The 14,796-nt window shown below is 46.2% G+C and overlaps 1 protein-coding gene across 4 annotated transcripts in view; it reads right to left on the reverse strand.

Moving 5' to 3' along the window:
- BRSK1 (BR serine/threonine kinase 1) overlaps positions 1–14,500 on the reverse strand; it is a 54,516-nt gene extending 40,016 nt beyond the window's left edge. The window contains exons 1-4 of one of the 4 annotated variants that reach the window (XM_081885921.1): positions 14,083–14,500; positions 11,450–11,632; positions 8,434–8,558; positions 4,597–5,108 (exon numbers count right to left, since the gene is read on the reverse strand). In XM_081885921.1, the coding sequence (XP_081742047.1) occupies positions 4,597–4,714 (118 nt within the window). In that variant the 5' untranslated portion in view covers positions 4,715–5,108; positions 8,434–8,558; positions 11,450–11,632; positions 14,083–14,500. Of the gene's footprint in view, positions 1–4,596; positions 5,109–8,433; positions 8,559–11,449; positions 11,633–14,082 lie in introns of those variants that run through there. The other 3 variants (XM_081885924.1, XM_081885925.1, XM_081885926.1) reach the window with 3 other exon arrangements.
- Between the last annotated feature and the right edge of the window lie 296 nt (positions 14,501–14,796).

A 14,796-nucleotide genomic window follows, 5' to 3' on the forward strand; every position in this document is an offset into this window, starting at 1 on the left:
TGCAATCAATACTTTGAAATACCTTAGAACTGCAGTGTGAGAAATGGCATTAGGTGTGCTCTCTGCGGGAGCCTTTAGTGTGCATGTGCCTGCATTTTTATGCATGCACACTAGAATCACCCACTCCAGAGATTTCATGTCTAGGGACTCAATCGTGACAATTCCTGAAATATGCTAGCAAAATTTGAAAAAGGCACTCACAAAAAGGGGAAAATGTGGACATTAATTTACTGGGGGGCGGGGATGCACAACAATAAGGACAGCCCCTTGTGTATAGGAATATATGCCGCAAGCTAACCTGTCCCTACATTCTCTGATTCTCCCCCATACACACCCTGGTCATACCTTGCTTTGCAGCCCATCAGAAAAGCCAGAAGATGGATCAAGTCCCACCTCGCTTCCCCCAAATGGGGGGCTATGTTTATTTTACTGGATCACAAGTTGGACAGGGAGAGAAAAGGCAAACTGGGCAGGAACAGGTGCAGACCGTTTCCAAATATCTAAGGATGTAAATAGGAGCAGGAGGGGGAAACAAGTGCCATGTTCACATGATACAACCAAGGTCCCCAATGTGGTGCCCGTGGGCACCATAGCGCCCATATACAACTCCTCTCGGCACCCACTGACCCTCACAATTTTTATTTTGAAAATTGCTGGGTGGTGGGACGGAGTTTTTCTTTGGTTGGAGGTCTTCTCTCTTTGGAAGGATGGCCTGCTTCCCCCCTCCCCCCCCCCGTTTGTTCTTTATCTGGGAGGAAGGGACTTTTAGCATACCCACCAACATTTCCCAGATGAAAACAGGGACACTTCAAAGCTAATCCTGTTCCGGCCGCCCCAACACATGCATGCTATGACACATTGCTGAAGGCTCCACTCACCCTGCTACATGCTGTGTCTGTGTATTTTGCGGTAGGCACTTATTTAAAAGCCAAAAAAGGTGTTGTTCTTTTGGCTGGAAGTATATTTGACAAACACAATCGCCTGCAATATGTCATAACAGTTCCAAACATACTTCGGAGGCAGTGAAATGTCACTGGGTAGTGCCACCGTCTTCGTGTGCGTGCATATACACACACCTGTGCACTAAGGACAAGATGCATCCATCATAAGAACACAAGAAGAGGCTGCTGGATCAGGCCAATGGCCCGTCAAGCCCAGCATCCTGTTCTCACAGTGGCCAACCAGATGCCAACCAGATTTCCACCATGGAAAAGAGGGAACTGAGCACAAAGACCACTCTTCCCTCCTGTGGTTTCCAGCAACTGGTACCCAAAAGCCTTACTGCTTCCAAACCATGGGGACAAAGTGTAGCCATCATCGCTGGTGACCACTGATAGCCTTGCCTTCCACCATAAGGAAGAAATCCACCCATTCACCGTTAACTTCTAGATCTAACTCGGCAGCTCAAATCTGGAAAATGAACAATTAACTCAAGCAACACACACTAACAAAATTTTAACACACTGCCTCCAAAAAAGCAAGGAATTGACTAAGGGCTCATACCAGAAAATATGCGTTGTCTCTAGTAAATAGTTTGATCATATGGGTTAGTACAACGTTTTATGAACTTAGCAACGATGGCAGGAGCATTTGCAAATCTGGCACAGAGCATCATGGTTTAGGACAGAACAGTAGACTGGTCTACTGGGAATCCATAGGCTGGATCCGGCAATTTTATCTGACCTCCGGTGACCCTGTTAAATTGAATCAGAGCTTGGGGTGGGGATTCCCCATGTTTCGATCCTAAATTACAGATATTCCACACGTTAAGAGTTTACATCTCTCTTTGGGTTTGGTTTTGTATCTATAAACTCCAATTCTGCGAATGAAAAGATATATAAAGGGCATCCTTAACCTCTTCTATGGTATACCTAGACCAGACATCATACATGGGAGGTGAGTCCCACAGCCTTTTAAAAGGTGGGAAGCATAAGGAAAGCAAAAGAGTGAATAAAGTGATGAGGTTTCCCTCCCCCCATGTCTGTTGATATGTATATGTTTTTATATATTTTTTCAATGCTCAGTTCTATTCCTTAAAAACAGTAAATAAGCCAAGATTGACACACTTGCCCAAGGCACTCCAGGGCAATGGATCTAGGCAGCTTCAGCCCCACTGAAATCAATAGGACAAATTAATCTTGGCTAACTTAAGTCCCGTTCATTTAGTCAATGAGACTAAAGTTTAACAACCTGGATCCAACCCACTGGCATCTCAGATTGTTGAGACTATGGACTGAGGTGCGGGGAGACAAGCCTACTCTAATTATTCCAGTTGCAGAATTTAAGGTCTCTGATTACTGCTAGTGCCAAATTCTTGCGTGACCTGTCCTGTGGGAGAACACTGTTAAGTTGGCCATGGTTATTATCATTTCGCTACTCAGCATCTTCAGGTCTGGGAAACCAAAACTGAACAGGATAGCCAAGGAGGAAGAGGGATATGACCAGTTTTTGATTTCTATCTCTGCCACCAACATCCCTTAGATGACCTTGGGCATGTCACTGCTGGTGCCTGGACTTCCGCTGTTTCCTGCCAACTGAGGATTCACATAACCATAATAACACTCCTTCAGAGAAGGAGGAAACGAGATTGCTAGAAATACGGCGGCAAGCAAAATTAGAAGAGCAAGAAAACTCTCGCCCGCCGTAGGAGGCGTCCATTTGTCCTATTGCTCCTGGTCTCCCCTCCTTCTGGGGTATGGGATGCAGCCAGGCCTCATCCCATCCACCCCCCCAGCAAGACTCCATCCACCTACCCATTCCGTCTGCGATTCCTGAAATGTCTTTGCGTGAACTGCCTGCCGCCACGGTGCAGAAATGATTATTCAGCAAAATCCCGCCCTCCCTTATCCCCTGCTGCCTCTTCTGTCTCTTTCACCCACCTGCTCCAGATATTTATTATTGTTATGATTCCTTAAAACAACCGCCCCCCCAAAAAACCCCCACCTCCCAAACATGCACGCACACACACACAAGCATAGCCCAGCTCCTTCTCCCCCCTGTCACCGTGTCTTTTTCTGCCACTGCAGTAATCTTCCCCCTTTCCAAGCCACAATACTCATTCTACACACAGACACACACAAATTGAGAGAGGAGAGAGAAGAGAGAGGCCTTGTGGTTTGGGTTTTCCTGCATCATTGCAGAGAGATGGATGGTTCTCTCCCCCCCCCCCCCCGCCACCCTGCACTCGCCGCTTCCCATCCTCATCCTTCCATCCAACAACTGACTGCCGCCGAAAAAGAGGAGAAGGAAGCCGAAGGAGACGGTTTTTCATATTACCCAGCCTTTAGGCATTTATTCAAGCAATCTCTCTCATAACCAAGCCCCATAATCTAAACCGCACAATCGAATCGGCATCCCTGCAGAGAGTAAAAAAAAAAACAACCACCACTCTTCCATTCATCCAGAGTGCTGCAGCAGGAGAAGATTGGTGTATTGGGGGGGGGAGAGAAATCTATAGGCCTCTCCTATAGATTGCCCCTTCATAAATACAGAGCCTTGGCAAAATAGAGATGGAGGGGGGAGGCAGAGATGGGTGTATGTCCCGTCTCTCCATCGACCAGACAGGGGTGTTTTTTTTGGGGGGGGGGGAGTTGGAGGTAGGGAATCTGTATGGAATATATCTGGAGCAGTTGGTTCTTCTTGCTTTCCTCCCTCCCCAACCAACCTTGGCCATTGCAGCATTATTATTTTTAAGCTACTGCTTCATCCCAAACAGAACTGCTTCAGGCCCCAACCACCAGGGCACAGGCACCTGGGCAGAGGTACGGAAACTAACCCATCCAGAAAATATGGTCGATCCACCGCTGCCCTCGCTGCGTTCCCCTTTCCAAGCTCCATCTGGGCATTTAATGTGTGTTAAAACACACAAACACACCTAGCTATCAACTACCACAAAAGCACTGTGATCCTAAGACCCCAACTATCCCCAAACAGCACTTGCTGCTAAGTACAGGGATGGTCACATCCCCTTTCAAAACCTGCCCCTATTTGTTGTTGTTTTTTTTAAATTTTCGCTTCCTTTCCCCCGTTTCTTCTATCTGCTACCTCTGTAAAGCAAACTATTTCCCTGCTATGCACAGGGACCCCAAATAAAGTCCAGCAGGGTAAACATTAATGCACTCCTTTGAACTCTTAAAAGACACCTTTTCCCTTCTGGTAGTCTCCAACATTTACACTCCACTCCCAAATAAAACAGTGTGTAAGAGAGAGAGAGAGAGAGAGAGAGAGAGAGAGAGAGAGGTGCCCCAACACCCAAAGTGTTGTCTCCTTCTCCTGACAACCTACTAAACCTAGATGCCATTGGCCCCAAACAAGACTCCCCATTTGCTCTCCCCAAATAAACTCCAGGACAGGAAAGAATTCAGCTTTTGCCAACCACCACCACCACCACTGCGGCCAATTTATTTTCCCCAACAGGAAATGCATCTGCCCTCCCTTTTTCGGATCTCTTTCCCCACCCTCATTCTGCAATGGGACAAACACTTCTGGTCTACACACGAAGCTCTGGGCTCTCCCATCGCACCCATTTCTGTGGCATTGGGGTTGCCCCTCCTACCCCACCCCACCTCCAGGAGCAGCAGGGTGCCAAGTACTCACCAGTCTGCCCTTTCCCCAGTGTCTTCTCCAGCCGGTAGGGCCCCACATACTGAGCATGCTGCTGGCTCTGTTGTGGCTGGTAGGGGTGGACCCCACCTGCCTCTTTGCCACCGGACATGGCTTTTGTCTGTCACCCTTCTGAGCAACAATAAGAGACGGGGGATTTGGGGTGGGGTGGGGAGGGGAGGGGAGGGGAGAGGCACGGCAAGGCAAGGCCCCCCTGATATCCCCCTATAGGGACAATACCGGGGCCGGCATCCTGAAGGATTTAGGGGGAGGGGGATGCTCTCGGCATCAGGGAGGGAAAGGGAGGCGAGAGAAGGATGAAGGATGCTACAGTCCGGGTACCAGCATCATCCAGCTGGTCCAGCCAAGGATGCTGCTGTTGGTGCTGCTGTTGCCGTGGATGAAAGATGCTGGTGGAGAGCCTCTTCTGCTCTGGTCCTTCGCCTCCTCTCACTGCAATCTGAAGGGATCTCTCGAGCTCTCCCCTTACATCAGCATCCGGGCAACTGGGTGACAGACACAATCCGGGTTAACCCTTGGCGGAACAAAGGCAGCGCCTCCTCCCCAGGCAGGAGAAAGGGGTGGGGATTTGGGGGCGGGGTGCAGTGGGGGGAGAAGGGGTCAGCAGGGAGGGGTGCAGCAGCTGGGTGGGAGGGGTTAACCGGGGATAGGACCTCTGTGGCAAGAGGGAAATTGTGTCATTTATCTGCGAGGTTTAGAGGAGGTAGTTTTTCATTTGCTGATGGTGTGTGGCTGTGGTGGGGATATATTATCTGTGCAAGGTTTTTACACGGTGTGTGTGCAGGAAGAGGATGCAACTGCGGTTTTGCAGGAGAGAGATGTATGCGATTGAGAGATTATGTGATTTTGGGAGGAAGGTGTGTAAATGCTTGCGTGTGTGTGTGTGTGTGTGTGTGTGTGCATGAGCAAAGAGGCTTGCACTGTATTAAAAAGGGATCAGGTGTGGCCACGTAGGAGAGAGGGAGATAGATTTCCCTCCTTTCTCTTCCAACCACCTCCAAACAATGAGTATGAGCTCTGACAGCCTGAAAATGCATACCTGTAACTCTGCTCTTGGGAGAGAGCAGTGTAGTTCTAAGCGTGCAGGACACAGAACCTTAGTTTTACCAAAAGAATAATAATTGTGCTTTGTAGCCCCATTTCTTTGGATGGGCATCTGTCTATACCTGTGCGAACAGGCCATGCAATCTCAGGTGGTAGGCCTCTGCTGAAACTTGCTTGTTGGTAATGTCTCCAGGTTTGTGTCTAGAGAGTCCAGCAGCTTTAATATGATGGAGCACACACACACAAACAAACATACAGTACTGTAGCAAAACACCTAACGGGAGGGCTCATTGTTCCAGAGATGGAAAAGATCTCGAGAAAGGAGGTGGAACTTTCCTCCCTTTCATGGCAAAGACACAGGTTGTGTGCACAGCATACACTGAAGGCACATGGATCCCCACAAAGAATACTGGGAACTGTAGTTTGCTAAGGGTGCTGGGAATTGTAGGTCCGTGGCAATTCCGAGGATCCTTTAGGGGAAATCATATGCTTTAAATGCATGGCAGCTATGTAGCCATAGGTGGCTTAAATGGTCTATAAAAGAGGACCCTCCCCCATGGAATCTGAAGCAGTGACTGCCTCACTCTAAACTTTGCCATTGGTGAGCTAACGTGGTGCAATGATTGGGGCGTTGGACTAGGACCTGGGAAACAAGGGTTTGAGACCCATTCAGCTATTGAGTCCCAGTCACTGTGTCTCAGCCTATCCTACCTCACAGGGTTGCTGTGAAGATAAAATGGGGATAGGAGAATCATGTATGCCACCTCAAGTTCTTTAGAGAAAAAAGGTGGCATATAAATTTAATAAATAAAAGTTTAAAATAAAATAAACCCTGATCTGAGCAGAGCTACTGCCTTGATTTAATTTGCCTGTAATGGGTTTTAAGTGAAGTTTCAGGTGTCTTGTTTTGTCCCTCTTTCAAATGACTGGGCTGGATTAGCACCTCCATCCACAGATCTTTACACACATCAAAGGATCTCTTCTTGCTCTCCTATGGAAGAAATGCTTGATGCAGGGATGCAGAGAGTAGATTCAGTAAAGTCTTCAAAGAGCAGAATAAGGCTGTAATCCTACACATCATTACACAAGAGTAAGCTCCACTGAAAAGCTTACTTCGGAATGAACAGTGCACAGCATCACACTGTTTGCTTGTTTATTCTTCTGTGGCGATCACTAGTATCCAAGTAAGATTGTCTTCCATAAACACGGTTTTAACAATGAGTCTGTAAGTGACTGTGAAGGCCAATTCTGGATCCACACGTCCTTCCACAGTGGGGACATTGGTTTCTGGGCAGGAGTTGATCATGGTGTGGATTTGCCAAGCGTGCCTTCCTCTTAGCACTTTTCTCCCTTGCGTCCTGAGTTTGAGTGTCTTCAAAGCCCATGACACTTTGGGTAAAGGCTGTTCTCCAATTGGAGTACTCACAGGAAAGTGTTTCCCAACTGCTGGTGTTTGTACTACATTTTTTTAAATTTGCCTTGAGACAGTCTTTAAACATCTTTTGTTGACCACCAGCATTATGCTTTCCATTTTTAAGTTTGGAATACAGTAGTTGCTTTGGAAGATGATAATCAGGCATCCCCACAACATGACCAGTCCAACAAAGTTGATGTTGAAGAATCATTGTTTCAACACTGGTGATCTTTGCTTCTTCCAGTACACTGGTGTTAGTTTGCCTGTCTTTTCAAGTGATGTGTAAATTTTTTCCAAGACACCATTGATGGAATCTTATAAGTGGTCCATGTTTCACAAGCATACAGTAAGGTTGGTAGTACAATAGCTTTGTAAACAAGCATTTTGGTTTCCCTGCTAATGTCCCGATCCTCAAACACTCTGCACTTCAATTGGGAGAAAGCCGCACTCGCAGAGCTCAGGCGATACTGGATTTTGGCATCAATGTTGGCCCTTGTGGAAAGATAACTGCCCAAGTAGGAGAGGTTACTGACATTTTCCAACGTTACACCACTGAGTTGGATTTGTAGCGCTGAAGAGGGGTTATTTTGTACTTGTTGGTGCAGTTGGCTTTTTGGATGTTGGGCGATAGGCCAAGCTTTTCCTAAGCTTCTGCAAAGATACGTAAGCTTCTCCACTGAAAAGCTTACTTCGGAGTGAACAGTGCACAGCATCGCACTGTTTGCTTGTTTATATATTAGTATGAATGGCCCTTTGCAGTAAGGGTGGGGAGCCTTTTGCAGTCTGAGGGCCACATTCCCTTCTTGGCAACTTTCCAGGGGCCACATGGCAGTGGTGGTTGGGGCCAGGGGCAAAAACTGGCAGGGCAATGGATGTGAATTTTTCCTTTGTGAGGTAAGCTAGTTTCTACACACAATCCTCTTTTTCTCTGTGTCCAATCATGCAAGAGGCATTATCAGAGTTCAAGAAACAAGACAATAGGTCCCTACTAGGGAGACTGAGGCTACCTTCCTCCAGCAGCTAATTTTAGATGTTGCAAAAAGGCTGCAAATAGTTAGTCATTAAATTTATTGTATAGTCACTTGAGTGGGGTAATTGCTGCCGCCGCCCCCCCCACCAAGAAGCAACATTTATTCCGCTGGCTCTGGGTCACAGGTCTCTGCCTTGAGGAGCTTACAATCAATAGTTTGGCACAGCAGAGGAGGAGGTGAGGATAAACAGGGCAAGGATATGCATTTGGTCAAGGGTCAGACCGGAAGTGACCCTCAAGGAATCCTGATAAACCATACCTGCGTGCATTTAATTACAAGCAGACACAGGGAGGGGTGAATGTAGGAACACAGGACACTTACAAATCAGATCACTGATCCATTTTGGACTTCTGCAGACCTTGGGGTTTCCCCAGACCTGCTGGTCCCTTCTTCTTGTGCGTGGGGATGCTGCCATTTTGGCTTCATCAGGATCTACCTTTGGAGAACTGATGATTTAGAATTACTTTATATATATCATTAAGCACCAGGAAAAATATTTCTTTTCTACCGCACCAGGAAAAATATTTCTTTTCTACCAAGCCTTTGGGTTTTAATTGGGTGGATGGAGCAGCCAAGTAATTTCGTTGTCCCTGAGAGGGGGCAATGACAATAAATATTATTATTATTATTATTATTATTATTATTATTATTATTATTATTATTATTATTATTTAACTGTGCCCTCCTTCAGTGGGTGGGATGTTTTAGTCCTGTCCTTTAAAAATATGAATTAGTTTTAGATTTAGATATGCTGGTTTAAATGTGTGCTATTTATTTATTACTGTAAGTCGCTGTGTGTGACTTTTGTTCTACTGCATTTTTGAATAAAAAAAAGTACACAGTGGTACATTAAAACAAAATGATACAAAGCAATATAAGGTATGGTGGGGATAGGGACACCATCTTTAAAAAACCCATCCCCAAATAACATGGGTATTCTGTGCATATTTTACTGAGTCTTACTCCCAAGTAAATGTGCATAGGATTGCACTAAAACATGCAGCACCAAATAGCAATTTAAAGCAGCGTCAGGGTAAAGAGCAAAATAAAGACCCTCAAAAGTTCCATTTAAATAAAGGGAGGAAACAAAAGGGGGAGAAATGATTTATGCCTTTTCAGCAGGCATAAACTGATGTTATGCGTTTGTGGGTGTCAGACACTTATAATCCTAGCAAGTGTTAAAAGCTAATCAAGCCAGGCTAGCTTCCTGGTGAGGTAACTGTCTGGGTGATGGGCCATTAAGAGAACAAAGGAAAGGGGCTCTGTGCCAGATGACAAATGGATGTGGCCCCTCCTGCAGCTCTTACAACAGTTAGAGGGACAAATCTGAAATTTTAGGGCAGAGTTTACTGTGATGTGACCTAGATGGAAAAGCTGCTAGCTGGAAAGGCAGAGAGAGAGAGAGAGAGAGAGAGAGGGAGCCATGCCTGATTTCTGCTAGAATCCAAGGCTATGGCTATGGGAGAAGCAAGACCGTCTCGGGGTGCTAAATGCTGTGAACCCCTCCATCGCAGGCTCAGGTTGTATATATGCGTAAATAAACCATGCATCATGAAGACACCACAGTCTGCTGTGCCTCATTTCCAAAAGGAAACACAGACCTTGGGAACCTCTGGAATCTCGCAGTGCTCAGAGACTGGGGTGGCCTGCAACCTTGACTTTGTATTTCTGCGCCACTGACACTTTCATTCCTTTGTTGCTGCTGTTGCTGCTGTGCTGTGATCCAGTTTGCAGTGTTATTTCTTTTAATGAGATATTCTGCCTCCTTTGTTCTCTTTTTATTGCCCATAACAGGAGTCACCCTGAAGGTCTCCAGACCAAGAGGCAGGGCAAAAATGAGTGCAAGGAGGATCGGGATGGAGGGGAAAGCGCGGGGGGCGGGGGGCGGCGATACACTCCCATCACTTCTGCATCTCACCTGACCATTGCAATGCTGCCGTTTCAAGCTTAGGAACAAAAGTAGGTGAGGGACGGAAAGATATCGCCAGCAGGACAGGAAGGCAGCGGCTGACATTTCGAAAGAAGATATGATGAACTTTCAAGTTGTCTGCAAGGCAGAAATAATCCCTGCGCGAGCTCTCTCTCTCTCTGTCTGTCTCTCTCTCTGCTTCTTTCCTTAGTTGTTCAGTTTGTTTGATTAAATCCAAGTCAGAAATCTAGGCCAGTTTATTTTATTGGGCGATGTAGGAAGAAGGAACCCCATCCTCTCCCTTGCGTGCAGACGTGGGCATTCCCCACACATGTTTTCTACAAAACCCAAAAACAGGGTTGTTGTTGCCGCCGGCTGTTGGAATATTTTGGGACCCAAGAAGTAAGGCAGTGCCCAATGATGGCTGGTGAATGTGGGCAGGGGTGGGGAGGCAGGACCCTCAGACAAAAGCTCCCTTCCAACACGTTGTCAGTCAGTCAGTCTTGATTATTACAGCTGCAGATCACTACGATCACAGATCAGCAACACGTGTGTTGTTTTAAGTCTGCTGCCCCTAAGCTATGCTATCCACATGTTATGTCAGGGTCCCACAAGTCAACCTAAACACAACCCTGCAGTCAGAAAGCACAACTTAGGAAACACTGGTTCCATTTCACAGCTGGGGGCACATGGTGATATTTGTTTTCTGTGGTTAATGATAATCATTTTATTTGTGAATATTGGTTATTTTTAAATAATTTTGTGGATTTCCTTATGTTTTACCTACAGTTTTATTACACACACCTCTTAGAAAGCTCTTTGATTCTCTCTCTATCTCAAAACCTTGCAAAGAAAAGCCCTGTGAAGAAATTCTAAAGGAGAAAGGAAGTGTAAAGATTATCGGTAAGTATAATTATTGAGCTGTCTTAAGCCTCTTATGTTAATACTCACCCTCTCTGCATCTGTTTCGTTATGTTTTATCATTAATTTGTGTTTTCAAAAAAGTTAAATAAAGAAATATACGGAAGGAAGCTTCTTGGTTAAGCAGTTCATATACCTTTCTAAATAATTGTAATTATAGTTATTACTATTCAAGCATGAGATTCTCAGAGTAGGTGAGCAGGCCCAGCTGCAGATTTTGGAGGGCCCTGTGCAGGCTGTCTTTGGTTATCCCTCATTCTCCGACCCCGACTAATGCCTGCCTCCCCATTTGTAGCAATGGCACTACAACAGCTCTACAGCTCACCCGGCGGCAGCAGCAACAAGATGGCCACTTTATGCACATGAAGGAGGGAATCTATCATCACCAAGAGAAAAGGACCAACTAGGATAAATATTTGTACAAAAAATGTACATGTTGACTTATATGCATAGATGCAAATTTAGAATACACACACACACACATAATTAAATAGAAATACAACTCACCATAATGGGGAAGACTGACCCCGTGACTTGTGTTCCAGCTCAGACTTCTCAGGAGTGATGGTCAACTTCAAGGCTGCTTCTCTCTGTTCTTATCCTTCTTCCTCTTCAAACCAGATATTGGATTGCGTGGCCCTTCAAGCAGAGCACTCCCCGCTGACTGCCCTTCAAATACAGAACTGCACCCTGAAAAGTAGGACACATGGTCTCCCTAAGAACAAGAAATGAGCTGTGCTGGATCCGTCTCAAGGCCCGTCTAGTCCAGAATTCTGTCCTCCTGGTGGGATCTATGAGAAGCCCACAAGCGGCGCATAAAGACCTCTCCCACCCTCTCTCTCTCTAGGCAGTAAGCGCCACAGTAGACTGGAAGCTAAATGCCTGCTTAGTTCTGACTGGGGCCTGGTGACTGCGAAATCTTATTTCCTATAACATCGTGCAAAATGAAATAGGGTAGCCGCCATTGCGAGCTCACTATGAGAACAATGGCTGCCGCACTGCCAGGACCAACAGCATCCACACCACTGAGGGTCTTGAGTCGTGCCTGAGGACGATGGTGAGGACGCAAGCAAGGCATCAGCCCTGGTGGGCTCTGACAGGGTATGTGGCCCCCAATGAGGCCGCAGTATGCTGGGCTTCTGGATGAGGCCCTCTTCCAAATGCTCCTCCAAGAGAGGTTTGGAGGGTAGCGAGAAGAGCCTTTGTGGTCAGGACATGACCCCTCCATTTTTGAAAATGCTCTCCCTGGTGAGGCCCACTAGGCGCCCATCTTACTATGTTTATAGCTCCAGGTAAGACTTTACAGTGGTACCTCGGGTTACAGATACCTCGGGTTACAGACTCTGCTAACCTAAAGTACCGGTAGTAGCTCAGGTTAAGAACTTTACCTCAGGATGAGAACAGAAATCGCATGCCGGCGGCGCAGCAGCAGCGGGAGGCCCCATTAGCTAAAGTGGTACCTCAGGTTAAGTACAGTTTCAGGTTAAGAACAGACCTTCGGAACGAATTAAGTTCTTAACCAGAGGTACCACTGTATCCTACTCCCAGACAATATCATCATCATTTTCTTAGAATCAGGATTGGTTTAAATGGCCACTGCAATGCTTTATGGCTTTCATGGGATGGGGTGCTTTTTACTACTGTAAGCTTCACTGGTTGTTATGGTTATGTTTAAAATAGTGTACAGTGGTACCTTGGTTTACGAACTTAATGTACCTATGGGTAACTTACCTCAGTTTCAGGTAAAATAACCTGAAAACCCAGCTAGTGTCTACAGAAGGCTTTGCTGTTACAGAGTAATGTATGTCTGCCCTGAGAAACCAAAGGAAAGCAATTCACACCACATCCTTTACTACAGGATCAGAGGTGCCATCTGAGGCAGGATGAGCAGGAGCAACGCTGTCTTACAGTATTTTGAAGAAGCTAAGTCATACACACGGCCTATTGGAAGAGTCAGGGTAAAGTACTACTTTCCCACACAATGCAGTTAAAACTATGAAACTCACTCCTACAAGATGTAGTGAGGCCAACTGTGTACAGTTCATAGCAGAATTGCCTTTACAGTGGTAGCTTGGTTCTCAAACTTAATCCGTTCCGGAAGTCCATTCTAAAACAAAAGCATTCCAAAACGAAGGCATGCTTTCCCATAGAAAGTAATGCAAAACAGATTAATCCGTTCCAGACTTTTAAAAACAGCCCCTAAAACAGCAATTTAACATGAATTTTACTATCTAACAAGACCATTGTTCCATAAAATGAAAGCAATAATCAATGTACAGTACTATAAAATAAATAAGACAGTATTGTAGATGATACAAATTAAAATTAAATGATAGTCATTGTTTGGGTGGGGAGCTTTTATCCATTTCCGCAGTCACACAATCAATTAGTAGTTGAAGTGGATTCCACACAGTCACAAAAACAAAAACGCAAAATAGAAAAAACGCCAAACTTAATCTATTTGACTTAAATGTTCGAAAACCAAGGCGCAGCTTCTGATTGATGCAGGCGCCCTGGAAACAATAGCCAACAGCCGCATTGGATGTATGGCTTCCAAAAAACTTTCGGAAACCAGAACACTAACTTCCAGGTTTTTGGCGTTTGAGTAACAAGGCGTTTGAGAACCAAGGCGCCACTGTATAGCAGAATTGAAGCGTATTCTTTCCCTCAAAGAATTCTGGGCCCTATAGTTGACTACCCACAGAATTACAATTCCCAGCCGCCCTTAAAAAAAACTACAGCACCCAGAATTATTTTAGGCGGGGAAACGTGATTTGAATGTGCTTTAAAGGTATTGCGTGTAAGCGGCCTAGGGGTGGCTTGAAAGGAGGATTAGGCAAATTCACAGAGGATAAATTTACTAACCATTCCATCTCTACTATCAGAGATAGTAAGCCTCTAAATCCCAGATGCTGGGAATCACAAATAGGGAGAACACACTTTTGCACGCATGTTTCCCTTGTGGGCTTGGCAACTGTGAGAACTGGATGCTGGACTAAATGGGCCTTTGACCTGAACAAACAGGGCTCTAAGTCAGCGCCAGATTTAGGGTGGTGCAGGCAGTTCTGCCGCACAGGGTGTGAAGCCAAGGGGCTGCAAAATCGAGATCCACAATTGAGAAGATCCATGCTGGAACTCACCACAAATGGCCGCCATGTTCTCTTCTGATGGAAATGGGGCCCACCTGAGAGATGCTAGAACCGAGTTCCAGTGAGGGGGAAAAAAGCCCTGGAGAAGATCCACTCGGGGTTGCCAGAGTTTGGCCTTCCATAGGGCACCATATTACAGAAGGCCCAATCCTTCAGGATTTTTGTTGGGGGGTGCAGGCCTTTTATTAGGGGGGCAGAACCTCAGTTTGCTATGTATCTTTATTGATTGGGGGCAGCTGCCCCTCCCTTCAAAACTTCTGGCTTTCCTGAGCTGATACTATATTATTCTAAATCACACGATTGGTCCTCATCCTCCCATTACTTAATATGTCCAAAGAACTGTTGCCTTTTCGGTGGGAGGCCAAGTTAGCTGGGGGCGTGACAGAAAACCCCGGGGGCAACCCCCCCCAAAAAACCTGGCTAGCCCCCGCGTTTTTGAACAGGCACGTGTGCACCCGCTCTCAGAAAGCGCTTTGCCCACCCATAGCCGTTTCCCTTTTTTAAGGGGAAATCCCCTTACTCCGAATAGGATTCCTCGCAAGAAAAGGGGAAAGTTGACAGCTATCTGCCCATCCTTTCTTGTTTTTAGGGCGCACAAATCCCCCGCAGTCGTTTTATGCGGAGGGGGCAATGCCCAGACGGCGGAGGGGGGGGGCAAAAAGCAACAACCCGCCGACCGAATGACGCTTCGCATCACCGGTGGAA

The sequence above is a fragment of the Podarcis melisellensis genome (assembly GCF_964234715.1).
Source record: "Podarcis melisellensis genome assembly, chromosome: 13".
NCBI lineage: Eukaryota > Metazoa > Chordata > Lepidosauria > Squamata > Lacertidae > Podarcis > Podarcis melisellensis.